The sequence below is a fragment of the Macaca thibetana genome, chromosome 17, assembly GCF_024542745.1.
Source record: "Macaca thibetana thibetana isolate TM-01 chromosome 17, ASM2454274v1, whole genome shotgun sequence".
Taxonomy (NCBI): domain Eukaryota; kingdom Metazoa; phylum Chordata; class Mammalia; order Primates; family Cercopithecidae; genus Macaca; species Macaca thibetana.
In genome coordinates this window covers 55,204,571-55,223,383 of record NC_065594.1, presented here as the reverse complement: position 1 = coordinate 55,223,383, position 18,813 = coordinate 55,204,571, and the positions used below count along the sequence as shown (strand labels likewise).

General features: G+C 35.5%; 1 protein-coding gene across 8 annotated transcripts in view; it reads left to right on the top strand.

The window, feature by feature from the left end:
- The window catches only part of TBC1D4 (TBC1 domain family member 4), a 206,866-nt gene that overhangs the window by 164,948 nt on the left and 23,105 nt on the right, over positions 1 to 18,813 (top strand). For 3 of the 8 annotated variants that reach the window (XM_050766427.1, XM_050766431.1, XM_050766433.1), the window contains exons 11-14: positions 1,645 to 1,809; positions 6,325 to 6,348; positions 13,402 to 13,562; positions 16,125 to 16,334. In XM_050766427.1, the coding sequence (XP_050622384.1) occupies positions 1,645 to 1,809; positions 6,325 to 6,348; positions 13,402 to 13,562; positions 16,125 to 16,334 (560 nt within the window). The other 5 variants (XM_050766429.1, XM_050766428.1, XM_050766434.1 and 2 more) reach the window with 5 other exon arrangements.

Genomic DNA, 18,813 nt, shown 5'->3' with positions numbered 1-18,813 from the left:
GGGAAACAGGCAAGGTTAAGGCATACCCAGAAAGAAGAGTTATTTCGTTTGGGTGGAAACTCTTTTTTTTTTTTCCTTTCAGAAAAATGGAAAAAACGAGATAACCATGCAATTGTTTTGTCTGAAAACCTGCTGATTACATGTTACTCAGTGTCTTGATGATGATTCTAGAGAAACAAAGTCAGCAGATTTGAAAATAGCATAGCAGTAGGACTTCCTGTTAGCTTACAATAAAATACCAGGGTTTTAAAAGTCACCTGAGTTACTTTCATACATGAGATAATATTTGGCTATATTTTGTTACATAATAAATTAAAGCTAAATATGAAAATTGTTATAAATTGTATCTAGAATAAGGTGATATCTATAAAGAAGAATACATATACCGTAATTGACAGGCAGTGTCCACTTAGAAAAGATCTTACACAGTATTTAAAACATAATTTAACAAAAAGTTGTTTGATATTTGGTGAGAAACAGTAAAGAGGATAAATTTGGAATGATTTTCTTCTTCCTGTGTAACACAGATCAAATTTATATCTTAGAACTCGTTTTGTTTCTCTTATTTACCTATGAATTTGATACAGAAAATAGGGTTAAGTAAAGATGCTGGTTGGAGAGGAAAAGAAAAAACACAACTCAATGTAAAAGGAGAAGGCTAATTTTTATATCATGTGTTACAAAATTTGCCAGCATTTCCTTTAAGGACACGGTTTTATTTTCATTGTTGTTTTCTGAATGATTCGAAATTTTAAAATGAGATATTTTATGATAGAAAAATAAAGTTAACAGAATTCATTATTCTCAGATTTTTTTCTGTGTATGTAAAGGATATTAAATAGTCATATGTATATCAAGATATTTAAATGAGCACTTCATTTATATTTACTCAAGGCAATAGAATGCTTTTTTTTTTCCAGGAAAAATTATTTTCAAGAATTAAAGACATCTATCATTTTAGACTATAAATATCTCAATCCTTCCCTCTGTTTTCCACATTTTATAATGTATAAGTTCAAACAATTTCTATCACTATAAAAAGATGCTGTCTGTGTCATTGTGAAAGCTTGCTATGCAAAGAATCTTCTAGATTTTGGGCTTTCAATTAAACCATAGTGGCACAATTCCACTGTCTTCGGGAAAGAACACGGACATTAATGTTTGTTAAGCCAAAGGTATTATGATAACTTCCAACAACCAAACATGTTGTTCTTAAATATTTAGAAGGGTTTATATCTTTAAAATAGTCAAAGTCTTTGAACTAGTGATAATCAGTCTTTCCTTCTGGAACTTGTTTCCTGTAATTATTTGTGCTTTCCTACTTTTTTCCCCTTGAAGTGTCTTTTGCATGTGAAAACAAATACTTTTTGTCCTCAAGTTGTTAAGAATTTTTTAGAGACAAACACAGATGCTTAGAAATACTGTATAGATAAGGAATTCAAATTGTGAAAGAATGAAATTAGCTCATAGTTATCTAAATAGAGAACTGCATGCTTCTTTTTTTTTTTTTTTTTTCATGTAAGATCCAGCCCTGAGCCTTGAAAGGAAAGATTAAATTAATAGCAAGAACCTGTTTATATGCTTTTTCATAGTGAATTGCCAAAATATAAATTAAGACAAATTTGCTGTATTTTCTGTACTCAGCACTCTTTCGTCAGTTCGACGCATGTACAAGGAGAGTAATTCTTCCTCCAGTCTTCCAAGTCTTCACACTTCCTTCTCTGCCCCTTCCTTCACTGCCCCCTCTTTCCTGAAAAGCTTTTACCAGAATTCAGGTAGACTGTCCCCACAGTATGAAAATGAAATCAGGTGAGATCAGTGTCCTCTGTTTGCAAAGCAAAATTTTCTGCAGTGATATACTGATACATTACTAAAAAGTGGTTGATTAATTTTGGAGTGACATTTATGCATCCCTGTGTTGTGCTTGTTCTAATCTGTTTCTAATAATATATTGGTTTCAATTACAATTAATTTTATTAAGAAAACTTTTTCAACCAGTAGCTTCAAAGCTTTTTGATGACATTATTATCTTTTTGAATTATGTTTTTTGTATTGTTTGTGTGTTTCTTTTTCTCAGATTCCAGAGTCTAAGCTTTATATTGTTAGCACAACTGATGCTAACATATACTAAGTTAACCTTCCCTGATCGTGCCTTTTTTTTCTTGGCCTTTCTAGACATATTTAATGGAATCCAAAAGCCACTGATTGAAACAACTGTACTAAACTGATAGATACAATAATATCTTTATTTTTAAGTATATAAAATATTTCCTAGGCATTTCTTTGATTTTTCAATGACAGACTTTTCTGGATCTCAATATAAATCACACAATGGTTACGAGATCATGTTGATAGCAACTCTCAGATAGCATGAGAGATCTGTAAGGGACCTCCTGAATCTTGTGAACATTCTGTTTTGTTTTGTTTTTATCTCCAGTATGGAAAAGGCATAGCCTGTTAAATCTTACTGCTTGTTCTTTTAGTAACACAAAATTAGATGTAGTGATTTTTGGATAATTACTTTTTTTAAAAAAAATTAAAATTATACATACAATAATATTGATCACTCAAATTCTTAGTGGGGTGCTGCAACCTCTAGAAAGTAATGGACTTAGTTGGGAACCTTTCTAAATTTGTTGGTGATGTAGATGTTTGTGAGATTCGTTCCTATTTTTGTGTATAGCTTGACTTATTCACTTTTATCGCTGTATAGTATTCCATTTCATACATTATGGTTTATCCACTCTTTGCCGATGGATATTTGGGTTGTTTCTTGTTGTTTGATGATTGGCAATTCTTGTAGTCAGAAGAGGAATACATGTTATCCACTAGCCTGTGTGCCATTAACATCTTCTTGGATATTCTTTTGGCCTATTTCTCTTAGACATAGGACATGCTAAAAGTCAACATATAACTAGGTAGCACTCACTCACTAGTTAAGTTAGACTAATCCTTGAATTATTCCTGAGGATCTTTTGTCCATGTGTGCCTTTTTTTTTCACTTTAAGAAAGGTAACTAATACTGGATTAATATAATTTTGATCCTGAACTTTCCTCTGAATTAGTACAAAGTCATGTTCAAACATTGAATTTGATTTATAGTGAAGAAAGTATGTGAAGAATTTAAAGTGCTTTTGGGCACAACCTTATGGAAGAAATTTCAAAGGAAATAGCCACAAAACTAACATAAGGTGTATAGAATATGAAACGAGTTTAGAGAACCAAGAATATACATAAAGATATCATTTGCATTATCTCTATAATACTGCCTACTAATAAGAATACAACACTTTCAACCAAACCTATTTGCATTTTCTTATTCTGTTGGTTAAACTGAGCATGTGGAGAATCCCAGTTTCCTTCCTGAGAGAACCATGCCTGAAAGTGACAATTAGCAGTACCCATTAAGAAGATCAAAGGTTAGCTGTAACTAGGATGTAAAGCACAGAAGCGGTGGCTTCTGTCTATAAAGATTATTCATATTGTTTAATGTAAGATTATTCATTTGCTTTCAGGAGTTCCTGCTTAGCTGTATGTATAATTTTTGCAAATAGCTTCCCAAAGCCCTCTATACCTCATTCTAATAGACGGATATTGAAGTCAGAGGGCAAATATACATTAGTTTTGGGTTGAAAAATTTCACCTTTTTGTAGCTGTGTTGTTTTTGTAGCTGTAGCTGTATTGAAATATATGGCAAACTTTTAAAATTCTAAGATCATTAAAAATCATTGTTTTCTGTATGTTTTAATGTTTTCTTGGCTATGTGCAGTTCTAAAAATCAGAGAGTACTTTTGTACCATTTTCTACATTTTGTAAGTTTGATAGCATAAAATCAATAGGCCAAAATTATACTTAAAAAAATTGTTTTCCCAGAAAAGGACACCAATTAAAAGCACACAGCTCAGTAGATTATCGCAGAGTGAACACCTCTATTTCTTCTTCACCCCGGTCAATAAATGGAATGCTAGCAGCATGTGTGCAGCTCCTCCCATGTCCCCCATCTAATCACCATCCCCATGCTGACCTCAGACATCCTAGATTAGTGGTGCTTGCTTTTGAACTTTACATAAATAGAATGATACAGCCTATCTTCTTTTATCTTGCATCTTTCACTGACATTCGTTTGTGAGATTTATTCCTGTTTTAATGAGCATTTTACTTCATTCATTTTATTGCTATATAGTATTCCATTTAATATATCTGAATTTTTCCATTCTCTTGTGAATAGACATATGGGTTGTTTCTAGGTTTTTGGCTTCAAAAAGAGTCCTGTCTCCACTATTATTATACATGTCTTTAATGTACCTACATATGCATTATTATTATTATTATTATTATTATTATTATTATTCTTTGATATGGAGTCTTGCTCAGTCGCCCAGGCTGCAGTGCAATAGCGCAATTTCGGCTCACTGCAAGCTCCGCCTTCCGGGTTCACGCCATTCTCCTGCCTCAGCCTCCTGAGTAGCTGGGACTACAGGTGCCCGCCACCACGCCCGGCTAATTTTTTTGTATTTTTAGTAGAGACGGGGTTTCACCATGTTAGGCAGGATGGTCTCGATCTCTTGCCCTCATGATCCACCCGCCTGGGCCTCCCAAAGTGCTGGGATTACAGGCGTGAGCCACCGTGTCAAACCCTACATATGCATTATTGATGAATATCTACACAGTAGTAAAATTGTTGGACAAAATGTTCTCTTAATAGGTTTATCTCAACCAGTAAGTCACTTCAACATAAATGTACAAGTTAGAAGCTTGGAGAGTTTTAAATTTGTATTTTGAAATAATTTCAAATTTATACTAACGTTGCAGAAATATTGCAGAGGATTCCTGTTTAACCATTTATCCAGGTTAATCAAGTTTTTATATTTTGCTACATTTGTTTTATAATTTTTGGTCCATTTACATATATATACATACATATATATGCACATCTATATTTCCTCATTCTAAGCCATTTGTGAATAAGTTGCATGCATCGTGTTCCTTTATTCTTAGTACTTTAGGGTGTATTTCCTAAGAAAAAGGGTATTCAATTCTAGAGCATGGTTTCTGAAACCTTGTGGTTCCTGAACTCTACATTCTCATTATCACTTGGTTTAGAGAGACTATCATGTACACATAATTACCATGATACCTGAAACTATTCAGAATAGTGAGGGGAGAAGGTTGTAGTATGATCAGTTATAATTTTCTTGTCACTTGAGTACTTAATATCTTATTAGTTGCATAAAATGGATCTCAAAATATGCATTGTCAAGTAAAGAATATGGTAGGGTAGGAGATAGGCTAACAATACTATTACTTTTTTTTTTTTTTTTTTTTTTTTGAGACAGAGTCTCGCTCTGTCGCCAGGCTGGAGTGCAGTGGCGCGATCTTGGCTCACTGCAAGCTCCGCCTCCCGGGTTCACGCCATTCTCCTGCCTTAGCCTCCAGAGTAGCTGGGACTACAGGCGCCCGCCACCATGCCTGGCTACGTTTTTTTTTTTTTAATTTTTAGTAGAGACGGGGTTTCACCATGTTAACCGGCATGGTCTCGATCTGACCTCGTGATCCGCCCACCTCGGCCTCCCGAAGTGCTGGGATTACAGGCGTGAGCCACCGCGCCCGGCCTACTATTACTTATTTAAAAGCACGTTAATTTGAAATTTTAAATTCAGATTAGGCATCCTTTTCCAGGACCACTATCCTGAATTATTGAAAACATGTTAGGTTACTGTTTTTAAGCAGGCTGAGAAAAAGGAGCCAAGATCTTTTTAATAGTTGGTTAGTAGATTTACTTGCACATAACTGAAATAATAGAGGAGAGGGAATGTGTGTATTTTTTGTTTTACCTCACTTTGAATTAATTTTTCAAAATTTAATGTTATTTCATTGTTTAGTAAACTTTAATTTATATGATATGGTATATTTTTATAACATGTTTATTAAATATTATCACAGGCATATTTGTTACTTTTTACAATTGCTTCTCAGGTTTTAAGGCTGTGCTTAAATATTTATTAATGTTGAAATTTATTGCTCAGAAGTAAATGACAGTCAAAAGAAAGTAAATGATAGATATTACTTCTATTTACTTATAAACCTTTTCAATGAGAAAATAAAATCTTTGATGATGAAGTACTTTGTGGTATAGTTTTTGTTCTTTGTTTCTCTTGTATTCAGTGAAAAAAATAGTATAATTATTCATTGTAGTTCATTATTGAAGTAACCTTACCATGACTTATTGATGACTTATGGGAATGTCTTTTATTCTGAATCCTGATTTAGACATATTTCTCTTTGTGTGTGCTAATTCCATTCCTTGTTTTCCTGTTGTGCCAGACAAGACACTGCTTCAGAATCAAGGTGATTAGAGGTCTAAATATTTTTATTAAAAAAAATTCACAGATTCTTCCAACTGCACATCATCATTAGTTTCAAAAGCAGTTTTGTTTGTCTCCTGAATGCATGCCATCTTTCTGAGTGCTCTGAGGTCTACACAGTAGGGAAAATGTGACCCTTGCTGTAATCAGACTGTGAATTACCATGTAAAATGTTGATTGCAAACAGAAATCCTGTTTCTACTCTATTCCATGCTGAAATTTCTTTAGAGCTGTGCTGTGGCCTTCAACCAAAGCCTAATTTTAATTTTAAATTAATAGAAGTGAATTTGCTAGTTAGGGTGTACATATATGCCTAAGTGGAGTTTATTCCAAATGCCAAGAAGATGCAGAAATGAGCATCCTAAAGGAAGCATACTCACAAAATTGAATCTGCCTTTCAACTGAAGAAGACTGTTCATTTATTTCTGTTCACCTAAATTCCTGTCACCTTGGTCGCTCTGAGACACTGCTAAAGCCGTTCAGATCTCCCATTTGTCTGGACACAGGAAACACCTAGTTCCTTATTATGGAAGTGTGACCGCATCTGTGTTGACATCTCTTGACTCACAGGCTTTTTCTGTGGTAAACATCCAGAATCACTGTTAACAACCACTACAAATAACTGTCCTCTGCTTTATTCCCGTCTCTATATGTTACTCTTATCATGAGCCCAGTGAAAAAGATACATGCCCATCTTCCTATTTGGGGCCACTGTTTAGATTTCTTTGTAGCTAGAGTAAAAATGTTAAGTATTGCCCTAGAATGAGATGTTCAAGGAGAAAAAACCCTCAGAAAATTATTTTGGCAACAATGATTAGATTAAAAAGTGACTTCTTTGAGACTTGTAATTGGCAAATCTCAGTCATGGTTAGGTGTAAGACCATTTAAATAATACTTCTTACCTATTCTTAAAAGCCTAATGGAAATGTTAGTTCTGCCTTGTGTCATTTTAGGTTTTGCTACAGGTATGGAATTAAGTCCGTTTATTACTTGAGAGATAATCTAGCCTACGATTTCCTTATTTTACATGTGGTTAGCTTGAACTTCAAAGAGCTTTTATATTTTGTGTGATTTTTTTTCAGCTTGGGTCATAAGGATATAAATAAACATATGAGATACCCAGATATGTTTTAAATTCCAATATACTGAACTTATTTTCTTAAAATCTGCAGTGTGTCGAGTTTAGGAAATAAAACTCTTTTTTTTTTTTCTCCTTCTTTTAGCTACACGTTGTTCCACTGACTATCTCTTTTGACTCATAGGTCAAATACTATGTATTGATTTCCACTAGAATAGTTTAATCTCAATTTTATTTAATTAGTAAATATTTTCCATAGGATAACAGATGTGTATGCAGTTGAAAGCCAGAACCTATATAAACTGTTAGTGCACCTGATACAATTATGAGTTAAATTGTACTGTGGATCCTGTAGAAAAAGTATGGTTTCATTTCTATGGTGTTTTACGTAGCATTTCTTAAGGCTTACAAAGAGGAAGGTTTTTCAGCTTTCGGTTGAATAGTTGCTATCACACTAATCAAGTTTTGATATCTATCTTATGTTGTAATTCATGGTGATTTAGTTATAGATTTAGCCAGTGTTTAGTCATTTATTTGGACTTTAGAGATAGAGTCTTGCTGTGTCATTCAGACTGAAGTGCAGATACTGGGAGTTTCAGCTGGGTGCCAGAGAGTTGGGGGATAGGAGGCAGGTTGCTGCTCAGCAGAATACCACCTTTGTGAGACTGGTCCTGACAGAAGAGTTTACCTTTGTGCAAAGTGTATGTACGTTGCCCTGGCAGGAAGTAAAATACGACTACATCCTTCTTAAAGTTGAGTCTCTGTGAGTGGTCATTAGAGCACCTCCATTCTGCACAATAGTCAATGAATTCTTTTAAAGCAGGCAAGTAGGCGTTACAATTCTGTGTTAAAATAAGAAGTATGATGTTAATTTAAGAGTTGATCTGGTGAAGGCTATAACTGCTTGTTCAAGGATATGTTAAAAGGCTATCTTGAAGCTTTGACAAGTTCGTATTATAGCATTTGATGGATGCTATATACAAAGGACTTAGAAATAGCCTTCCTACCCTATATTGGGGAATATATGTAATATGGGATATTTTCTCTCCATATAAAGGCTTAATTTGTGTTCACAAATTGTGGTTCTTAATTAATTGGTGAGTGGTAAGAGGGAGTATATATACAACATACCAGTCAAAAATGGGTGGGAGTTCTCCAAGTTATATTTCCTTCCTAGATACTCATTTTTAACTTTGTGAATTTCTGATAGAGGTAATGCTGGCACAGAATACTTTTCCTGAATATGTGTCTTGGGAAGCAGTTTCATAATACACATGTTTAGATTCCAAAATACAAAAGAAGAAGGAAAACGATTCTATGGAAACATAAGGGAATGGTTATAATTTGCTTCATGATTTTAAACATGTAAAGATGATTAAAATACCAGTGTCTGTATATTCAACTGTATTAAGGTGTTTTTTTATTTGGTCCTTCTATTTACAGTTAAAAGTATATACATTTTGGAATGTAATTATTTCAAAGCAAAGAAAAGGAAGTGAGACATTTACATAAGCGAGCACCTGATAGTACTCTGAAGTTATTTCTCTGTTGGTATAAAATTAATCCATTAAAAAATGGACAGAGAAGTACGCAACACAGAGGCTTAGCGCTAATTGGAGACTTAATTTTTCACCAGAAATGCAGAGGATCCTGGGGATCCCAACAGCTTTGTTTTTGTGGTCCTATAGAGCTTTGTTCAGAACTAATGCAGAGTATTTACGCTGGCAGGATAAGCTGCAGTGCCTAATGTCTGGATTCTGGACCACCTAGGTTTGCATCCCGGCTCCTTCACTTTATTATCTGTGTGACTGTGGGCAAGTTACTTAGCCTCTTTCTACTTTAGTATTGTCACTAAAAATGGAAGTAGTAATGACACCTACCTTGTAAGGTTGTTGTAAGGATGAAATTATTTCCTATTTGTAAAATGTTTAGAATAATCGATACCTGGCATGAAGTGTATGCTGAGAGTCTTAGCTTTATTATTATTACAGTAAACACCGCATGTTGTTTTGTTTTTATTTTTACTCGAAAAGTAGACATTATGCTTTCTTATCTAAGTTTAGTTAAAGGAAAAGTCAATGTGATAACTAATATTGTAATAAAAAACAAACAAACCAAAAGAAATAAACTCCCCCCACCCCCATCCCAGTGTAGTTTCCAAGTTGGGTTATAGGAATTTTGATGCAGTGTTTCATTTGGTTTTGATTCTTGCAATTGCCACCTTAAGAATGTCAGATTGCTGACTAAATGTAAATCAAACAGGAAACTGTTATAAGTTGCATAATTGCACTGACTGCTTAAATGTTTATTGGGAACTTGACTTCTGAATACAGATCTTCTCTTATTAAAAGCAGAGCTGCTTTTGCCATATCTCAGCAACCAACTGCATTTTCAAGATGTCGATTTTTAGTACAAGATAAAGGGTCAATGGTTTGTTCTGTAAGTTCTTCTTTTCAGTATATTATTATCTTTTATTTTTACTGCTAATTTTTTGGCTTATTACTAGTCATTAAATTCCAGACACGGGAGAAAAATATGTCATTGGGCAGTTTATTCATATTATAGGATTTAAAATTTTAGGTTTATGAAATTTCTGAATATGTATCAGTGGGCTAATGTGAATACTGTATGCACCTCTTTTATAACATGCTGCCCCCCCAAACTTTGTATTTTATAGGCAATCATGAAACTGATATGGGTACAGCTCAGTTTTATTTTTAGTACCTTCTAAACACTTGATATGTCATTAGCAGTGAATTGGAAGGTGATTCTTACAAGCTGTATTAATTCCAGCATTAAAATATAAACATTTCAGAATCCTTGGATTTGGTCAACTCTGGTTTGTTAGAGCACTAAAAAAGTCAAGATAAATTAATATTTGTTGATCTTTTGCCCTGTTGGAGCATTGAAATAGTGCTTTTAAATAAGTATTTCATTTAGCTTTCAAAGCTTAAATTATAAATTAGATGCCTTTATATAGGAAAGGAATAACACTTACTAGAAAAAATATGCTTTTTGTTGTTTATTAACAGCATTGCCATGGTCAATACCTACCAGTGCCATCAACAGTTCAGAACCCACTTTAGAAAAACAAAGCTATTAGGACTTGACTCCCAATAAAGGGTTTTAAGAAGGTAGATCTTTTATTTATTCCTGACATGTTAGCCTAGCCAATATTTTTGTCTGTTTCACTTAACCTTCAGAGTTAATATGTTATTTAGTTTTATAAAATATTAATTTATTCAGGAGATATTTTTGAGTGCTTATTATTTGCCCATTACTACACTAGAAGCTAGAAATGTACCTATGAACTGGGCATTTAGCAAATAACTGCCAGCAAGATCGTGTTACAAAAATGAAGATAATGAGTACTTCAACAGTATTTATTGGGTTGTCACTATTATATATAGAACATTTGAATCATATTTTTAAAAGGGAAATACTTGCATTAATGTTTTCCAAAGTGCAAGTAAAAGAAAAAAATATACATATATATTCAATATTTCAGGAATTTTTTTTTTTTTTTGGTATTGTTTTGTTTTGTTTTGTGAGACAGAGTCTTGCCCTGTTGCTCAGGCAGGAGTGCAGTGACGTGATCTCGGCTCACTGCAACCTCTGCCTCCTGGGTTCAAGCAGTTCTCCCACCTCAGTCTCCTGAGTAGCTGGGATTACAGGCGTGCACCACCACACCTGGCTAATTTTTGTATTTTCAGTAGAGACAGGATTTTGCCATGTTGGCCAGGCTGGTCTTGAACTCCTGACCTCGAGTGATCCACCTGCGTCGGCCTCCCAAAGTGCTGGAATTACAGGTGTGAGCTTCTGTGCCCAGCCTCAGGGAGTTTTTAAAAATTTTTTTTAGTTATAATTTTATTTTAAGATGGAGTCTTGCTCTGTTGCCTAGGCTGAAGTGTAGTGGTGCATTCTCGGCTCACTGCAACCTCTGCCTCCGGGGTTCAAGAGAACCTCGTGCCTCCCAAGTAGCTGGGATTACAGGCGCCCGCCACCATGCCCAGCTAAGTTTTTTTTTTTTTTTTTGTATTTTTGGTGGAGACAGGTTTTCACCATGTTGGCCATGCTGCTCTTGAACTCCTGACCTCAGGTGATCTGCCCACCTCGGCCTCCCAAAGTGCTGAGTTTACAGATGGTGAGCCACAGCTCCTGGCCACTGCCTCAGGAATTTTGAACAATGGACACGTATTAGGGTTATAATGTTATCCAGGATATATAATAACCAGAGTTTGACTATATTGAGATATATGTATCAAGTACTGTACTTTCTAACATATCACATCATAATACTTACTGTCTGCACAGCAGCTCAGAAGTCTTTTTTTAACTTTAATTTAGTCAGTCCAGAAGTAATGTTTCCATAACACAGATCCAGACTAGAACTAACTGAATTGACTGAGTAAATAAAGATACGATAGGCAGTTGCTGAATTGCTCTTCTCACTATTAATTGCCTCAACACTATGGAGTTCCTTTGAGTATCTGAGGGTGGCTGTTCTGGCTGAGCTTTGTTTCTGACCTCAGCACTGACCTTTTTGATTCCATCAGAAGTCTTATACCTTCATTTGTTGGTATCATCACCTGTAAATATTGGTATCCTCATCGTTCTCTCAGGCAAACTCAGACTGTGAAACTTAAAAATGTAAGATATCCCTGCCACTAACAGCACCAATTATTGTGAGGTCTTCCAGCAGCAAACATAGTTGATCTCAAAAATAATTTTGAGTCATACTGACCTTTTTTTTGCAGATAGGCCATCATAACTCAAAGTGGTATTTTCTAGGAAATGAAATGTTTACAGTAGAGGAGCATTTTCCTATGCACTAATATAGAATGATGTGACACTCCTCCCTGCCCCCCCCCCAAAAAAAATTGAGGGAGGTGATTCTAGAGTCAATTAATTTCAATAAGTTGGGGAATTTCTATACACTGTTTCCCTGTTGGAGAGGTACAATGCATGCCAGTGTATTAACAGTCTCTAACAAGTACTGCTATAAAGAAATCTGTTAACATTTTTTAACAGGTTGGGTGTGGTGCCTCATGTCTGTAATCCCAACACTTTTGGAGCTGAGACAGGAGAATTGCTTGAGCGCAGGAGTTGGAGACCAGACTGGGCAACACAGTGGGACCCTGTCTCTATGACGATTTTTTAAAACAAATAGCCAGGTGTGGTGGTGTGCACCTGTAGTCCCAGCTACTCGGGAGGCTGAGGCAGGAGGATCTCTGGAGCCCAGGAGGTGGAGGCTGCAATGAGCTGTGGTTGTGCCACTGCATTCCAGCCTGGGTGAAAAAATGAGACCTTATCTCACAAAATAAATAAGTCAATAAAAATTTTAAAAGATCTATTTTTTAACTTAGGCGTCCAATCTTATTTGACCCCAGTTGTTTCTTAGTATATCACCTAACAATAATCCCAAGGTTGACTGTTCTGCCTATATTCAGGTTATCTTCTGCCATGATCCAACTATTGGTGGCTGACAATTCAGAGACAGATCTTAACAGTCATAGGCAATTAGAAACAGTCTTTATTGACATGTTCTATAAGAGCTCTAACAAAAGCACTTTGTGAGCCTTTTACGGAATATTTACCTTGTTTTGAATAAGCTATTCATGTTATTTCCTTAGCAAAGCATGAGTTAATGACTTAAGCAACCTGTATTCCTCCTTATAAGTGCTTCTGTTCCTCAAATTAGAACTAGGACTGGTTGGCTGCTAAGGAATGAGTAGAAACAGGGGAGCTTCTCTTGACTGGGCTGTGTCCTAGATTGCTGTTTCCCCAGGATGTGATGGCCTGGGTGACTAGTGTGCCTGGTGACGCATTGCTCCATGTTGCCTGTGGCTTGTGCTTGCCCGTGACGGAACTTGTGAATGGCTTGTGCTACCAGTTGGTTGTGAAGTGCCATGATGTGCAGCTCTCCTTACAAGTGATACGTTTATTTGCTTTCCACAGTGATGGAGAAGGGAGGAAAAGGACCTCGTCTACCTGCAGCAATGAGTCCCTAAGTGTGGGAGGAACCTCTGTCACTCCTCGCCGGATCTCCTGGCGGCAGCGCATTTTCCTCAGGGTTGCTTCTCCCATGAACAAATCACCCTCAGCAATGCAGCAGCAAGGTCTGTGTGGTGCTCCGCAAGGAATTCATCCCTATGAGTGTCAGAAATTAGCTAATGGAATACAAATGCTGTGTATAAAGAGATTTAAGTGATGACCGTGTAGAAATTACTTTCTGTATGTGACACAGTGGTTTGTCTTTCAGGTACCATTAGAAAACATTAGACAGTCAATACCTGATTGTTGAATGAATGAATGAGTGAGAGAGTTTCCAAAAACCTGTACTTGGGCCTACTCCACAAGGTAGAGGGAACTATGATAGTGCTAGGAAAGAAGTCATGTGTCCTTTTTCTTTCTTTTCTTTTCTTTTTTTTTTTGCCCCAGAGATCAGGCCTTGCTCTGTTGCCCAGGCTGGGGTTGCAGCAATGTAATCATAGCTCACTGTAGCCTTGAACTCCTGGGCCCAAGCAATCATCTTGCCTCAGCTTCCAAAGATCTTTTTATTAGAAAAGCAACATAGCCTTTTATAACAGCCACACATAAAACAAACTGATGTAGAAATATTGAGCAATAAAGGAATGTATACAGTACACTAGGCAAATACTAAGCAAAAGAGAGCACAGGCGGCTCTTTTTGATTAATTGACTTATTAAATTAAAGCCAAAGCATCCAAAGAGGCAAAGCACATGTAACAGTAAACAAAAGGATAGAACAATCACGAGAACATACATAATGATGTAATTTTGAGAGCTAGAAAATAACACCTAAAAGAATTCTGGAGTGAAATCACTAAATTAATAGCTCCCATGGGAGATTTTAACATATTCATCTTTAGAAATTAAACATAAATAGTATTTGAGTAACACAAATAAATAAGCTTGACCTAATATTTATACAGAACTTTGCCTCCTATAGAGAAAACTCACTAATTTTTAGCACACTTGGAACATTCATAAAATGTAATTATGTACCTGTCCACAAAGATTTTTAAGTAAATCATTTTGAAATTCAGATAACCATGATCGTTTATACAAATATTATCTGACCACAATGCCAAAAAAAGAAAGAAATCAAGGATTAGAAGACAAGTAGAATGACACGTGTTTGGGAATAGAAAACTACTCTTGGAAGCTAGTAGGAAGAAAATTCGATGATTAGAGTCTTACCTATTGAAATGGATCTAGGGAGCCGTTAAAAGCCATGAATATGTTTACATAAAATCAAGAAGGCCAAAAATTAGTTATACTAAGTGTTCAACTCAAAAAGCTAGTTTGAGCCAGGTATTAAAATTTTAAAACAACAACAGGAAAACATATGGAAGTAAATAATAAGAGTAAAGGCAGAGGTCAATGAATAAAAACAAAAATAGAAGGAAACAACTGGTATTAATAAAGATGAAGTTAACTCTGCCTGAGATGGTCAGAAAAAGCTTCACAGAACAATGAGATATTTATTTAAACTCATTGCTGGAAGAACCGTGCTTTAGAGAGAAGGAATGACGAAGCTCTGGAGTCATTCGAGTGAACTTTTCAGATCAGAGGATCATGAGAAATTCAGCATGATGGATGCAAAGAATGGGAGATTGATATATGATACTAGAAATCTGAGTGGAGACCAGAATCTGAAGGGACTTAAGTGTTAGTCCCAATTTGTTCTTGGGATATAAGTAACCATTGAAATGTTTTAAGAGATGTGATTATGGTTGTTAATAGGAAAATCATTGGCAGTAGGAAGGGAGAGAATGAGTCACCTGTTAAGGTAGTGTTGCACATGGAATACTGCACAGCCATGAAAAAGAATGAAATCATGTCCTTTGGAGCAACATGGATGTAGCTGGAGGCCATTATCCTAAGAATTAACACAGGAGTAGAAAACCAAATACTGCATGTTCTCACTTATAAGTGGGAGTGAAACATTGAGTACACATAGAAACAAAGAAGGGAACATTAGACACTGGGACCCCCTTGAGGGTAGAGGGTGGGAGGATGAGGATTGAAAACTACCTCTCAGGTACTGTGCTCACTACCTGAGTGGTGAAGTCATTTGTACATCGTACCCCAGAGTCACATAATTTACCCATGTAGCAAACCTGCACACGGACCCCTTGAACCTAAAATAAAAGTTGAAAAAGAAAAAGAAAAAGGTGTTGCAGGAGGAGTGAGCAGACGGAGTACTGTGCTCAGCCAGGAGAGACCCAGCATTGCTCACTGGCTCTGCTTCTGATGGATTCTGATGATCGATGTAGACCTTTGGAGATCACTGATCCCTAGCCACTTAATTTTCTTGTTCCTCACAGCCAGAGAATATACGTAAGTAAATTGCAGAAGTGTTGGACTCAGGAAAGGCCAGCTAGTTTTGGGGCACCTATCTTACAGAGCTCTCTGGGTAGAAAGAAGAAGTGGTGAAATGACCTATGCTTTTGTTTCATCATGACAGGGAAATCTAGAAGGGGAATTCAGTCTAGTGAATTCGCTTAAATATTAGCTCCAGAAACTAAGTTACGGGGAAAGCGGCTTTGTGACATTTTTAAGTGTAGAAGATCAGATGAGAATGTGAATTCTACAGAAACTTGTGTAGTCTGGGTTACTGCTAAGGAATGCCTCTCACTGTGTTCTTCTTGGCAGATGGATTGGACAGGAACGAGCTGCTGCCACTGTCCCCCCTCTCTCCAACCATGGAGGAGGAACCGCTGGTTATATTCCTGTCTGGGGAGGATGACCCAGAAAAGATTGAAGAAAGAAAGAAATCAAAAGAACTGAGGAGCTTGTGGAGAAAAGCTATACACCAACAAATCTTGTTGCTTCGAATGGAAAAAGAAAACCAGAAACTTGAAGGTTAGCCATTCTAACAGACTAAATGCTATGATGATATGATTGAAGGGTGTAGGTTAAACCTACCTTTCTCTCCCCATACATGCCATCTGCACTCAGTTTTGGACTGTATGCACACTTTAAGAAGAATATCTGCTGATTATAATTGTTGATTTCCATTTTGTGAGGTGGTTGTAACATGGGAAAGGTCAGCTTAAGATATTTCTGGTTTTGTTTTAAATGGGTTTGTATTTTAAATAGATTTAAGACATAAAAAACCCTTAGAATATATTTAGGTAAAATAGAATGTAGATAATATGGAATCAATGTATTTGATGTGTCTGAAAGTTTATTATCTTAGTGTCACTTCTAAAAAATCCTTAAATATGAGAAAGCAAATTTTTTCTTTGAATGTGATTTTCAAGTTTCAGGTTAATTACATTCATAATGGGAGAAATATGCCTACTTCAAATAAATTCTGCTTACATTGTATTCAATTTAACTATTTAATTATAATTATCTGTTATCAAGCCAAATCTGTTCCTATTTTTTGTTAATGCTTTGTAAATTTTCTATTTAGCAAAATTATATTCAAGTTATTATATTTATAATCAAATAATTTATAATAGATTTTGTACTGTTTGTGGTGGTTTATTGCTAAGTTTATGATTACCAAATGCTTTGGAATGTGTTTTTCAGCCTTTGAAAGAATGATATAATTTACTCCAGTACTGATAGAACCGCATATAAGGAGATGCCAAGAAATCCAAAAAATGTATACCTTTCATTCTTTTGGGAAAATCACTTAACCTGAAGGGGCCTCATTTTTACACTTGTAAAATGAAACATTTAACCTAAGTGGTCCGTTTGACCTTTAAGATTATTGGCACAAGTATAATTTAGGTATTTCTCTCACTTGCTTTTATTTTGTTGTCTTTCCTAAAGCTTTTTTAGTGCAGGTATTCCACATTGCTGAGTTTATCATTTACCTTAAAATTCCTGTTAGTACACCTATGATTCAATTCAATTTTTTATTTTAACAATATGTAGTTTGCAAGAGCACATTTTTAAAAATTGCTGTTGGCGGAGTGAAAAGTACATAGGATTTTAAATATCCTTTGGAAATATATCCTCTTTTCTTTAAAATTAAAAACGCTATTAATTGTCATTAGCATAATTTTAAAAGTTCAATGCGATAAATGGTCTGCCCACTTGAGGTTTCACAGGTTTCAAAAGAAATTGAATTCTTAATTGTAAGCAAGTGGTTATATCTTGAACTAACTCAGGAAAATAGGTTGAAAAAAAGAAGATGGTCATCATTCCTTCAAAAAATTTAATGCATGAAACTATATTTCACTTGGGAGTATGTACAAATAAAATCTGATATTAAATATCAAAGGATAGTTTCAGAATCATAGACTATTTGAAATAGAAATAGTCTTAGAGATTACTTAGCTAGATTCTTCATTCTACAGCAGAAGTAGTGACTGGCTCGGGGAAGGTAGGGAATTAACCTAAGGTCAAATAGTGACATGTTGGCAGAGCAAGTACCAAAACTCAGGTTTATTCATCGTGGTTCTCGGGCTTTCCCCAGCACCCCACAGTATTTCTCAGCTATGTAAATATAAGGAAATGGAATGTTTTACATAAATGGCTGCATGTGTATTCTGAGGTCAGTTATATTCTCTGATTTTACAGGGTAAGAAAGGAGGTGACATTTAGAATACATTCTCAGAAACCTTTATCGGTTCTCTGTTTCTCAGCCTACATAACAGAGATAAAAAATAGTTTAAACTATGAAAATTCTAACCAATGGATAATTATTTCTTGATAGTTCTTTAGTCTTTTCTAAACAGTTAAGGGTAGATACTAACTGTCCCTATTCACCATTTTATCCTCAGGGTGTGCTGCTGGTACATAAGCAGATTCTTATGATTATTTTAAATGAAAAATAATCTAGAGAAGATTAGAGAAAAACCCTAAGGAAGTAAGTTTTGTCCATCGTGAGGAAAATAATTAGTAAAGTTATATATAGGAGTATATTTGTTTTTATCCCTAATAAACCCACACCTTTAAAAAAATTATTTGGTTATCAGAAAAATATAAGGCAAATAGCCAAACAGCCAAGCTAAACCATGTGAGAAAGCCGTCTATGGTATCCGGAAGGAATAGTTTTGTACTGCGACTTATCTTTAGGTTATGTCTGGACTTTTAAGTAAGAATTTTTACTGCCTTGCTTGAATAACAGTTTGTTATAAGATATTTTAAGTCTTTTGAAATGGTTTCAAACACACTAAGTAAAGAGTAACTTTCATTCTGCTGTTGTTTTTGTGCTGTCGAGGACTTGGGATGCATGACAAAGATTTGTGTTGCAGGAGGTAAGGTGGCCAAGCGCTGTGAGCATGCGTGAATACAGATTGCTCTGAGACGTTCCTGTCCACCGTGATCCTAATGAAGAGAAGAAGTATACTCTTGTGTCCGCTCTTCCTTCTCTTTTCAAATC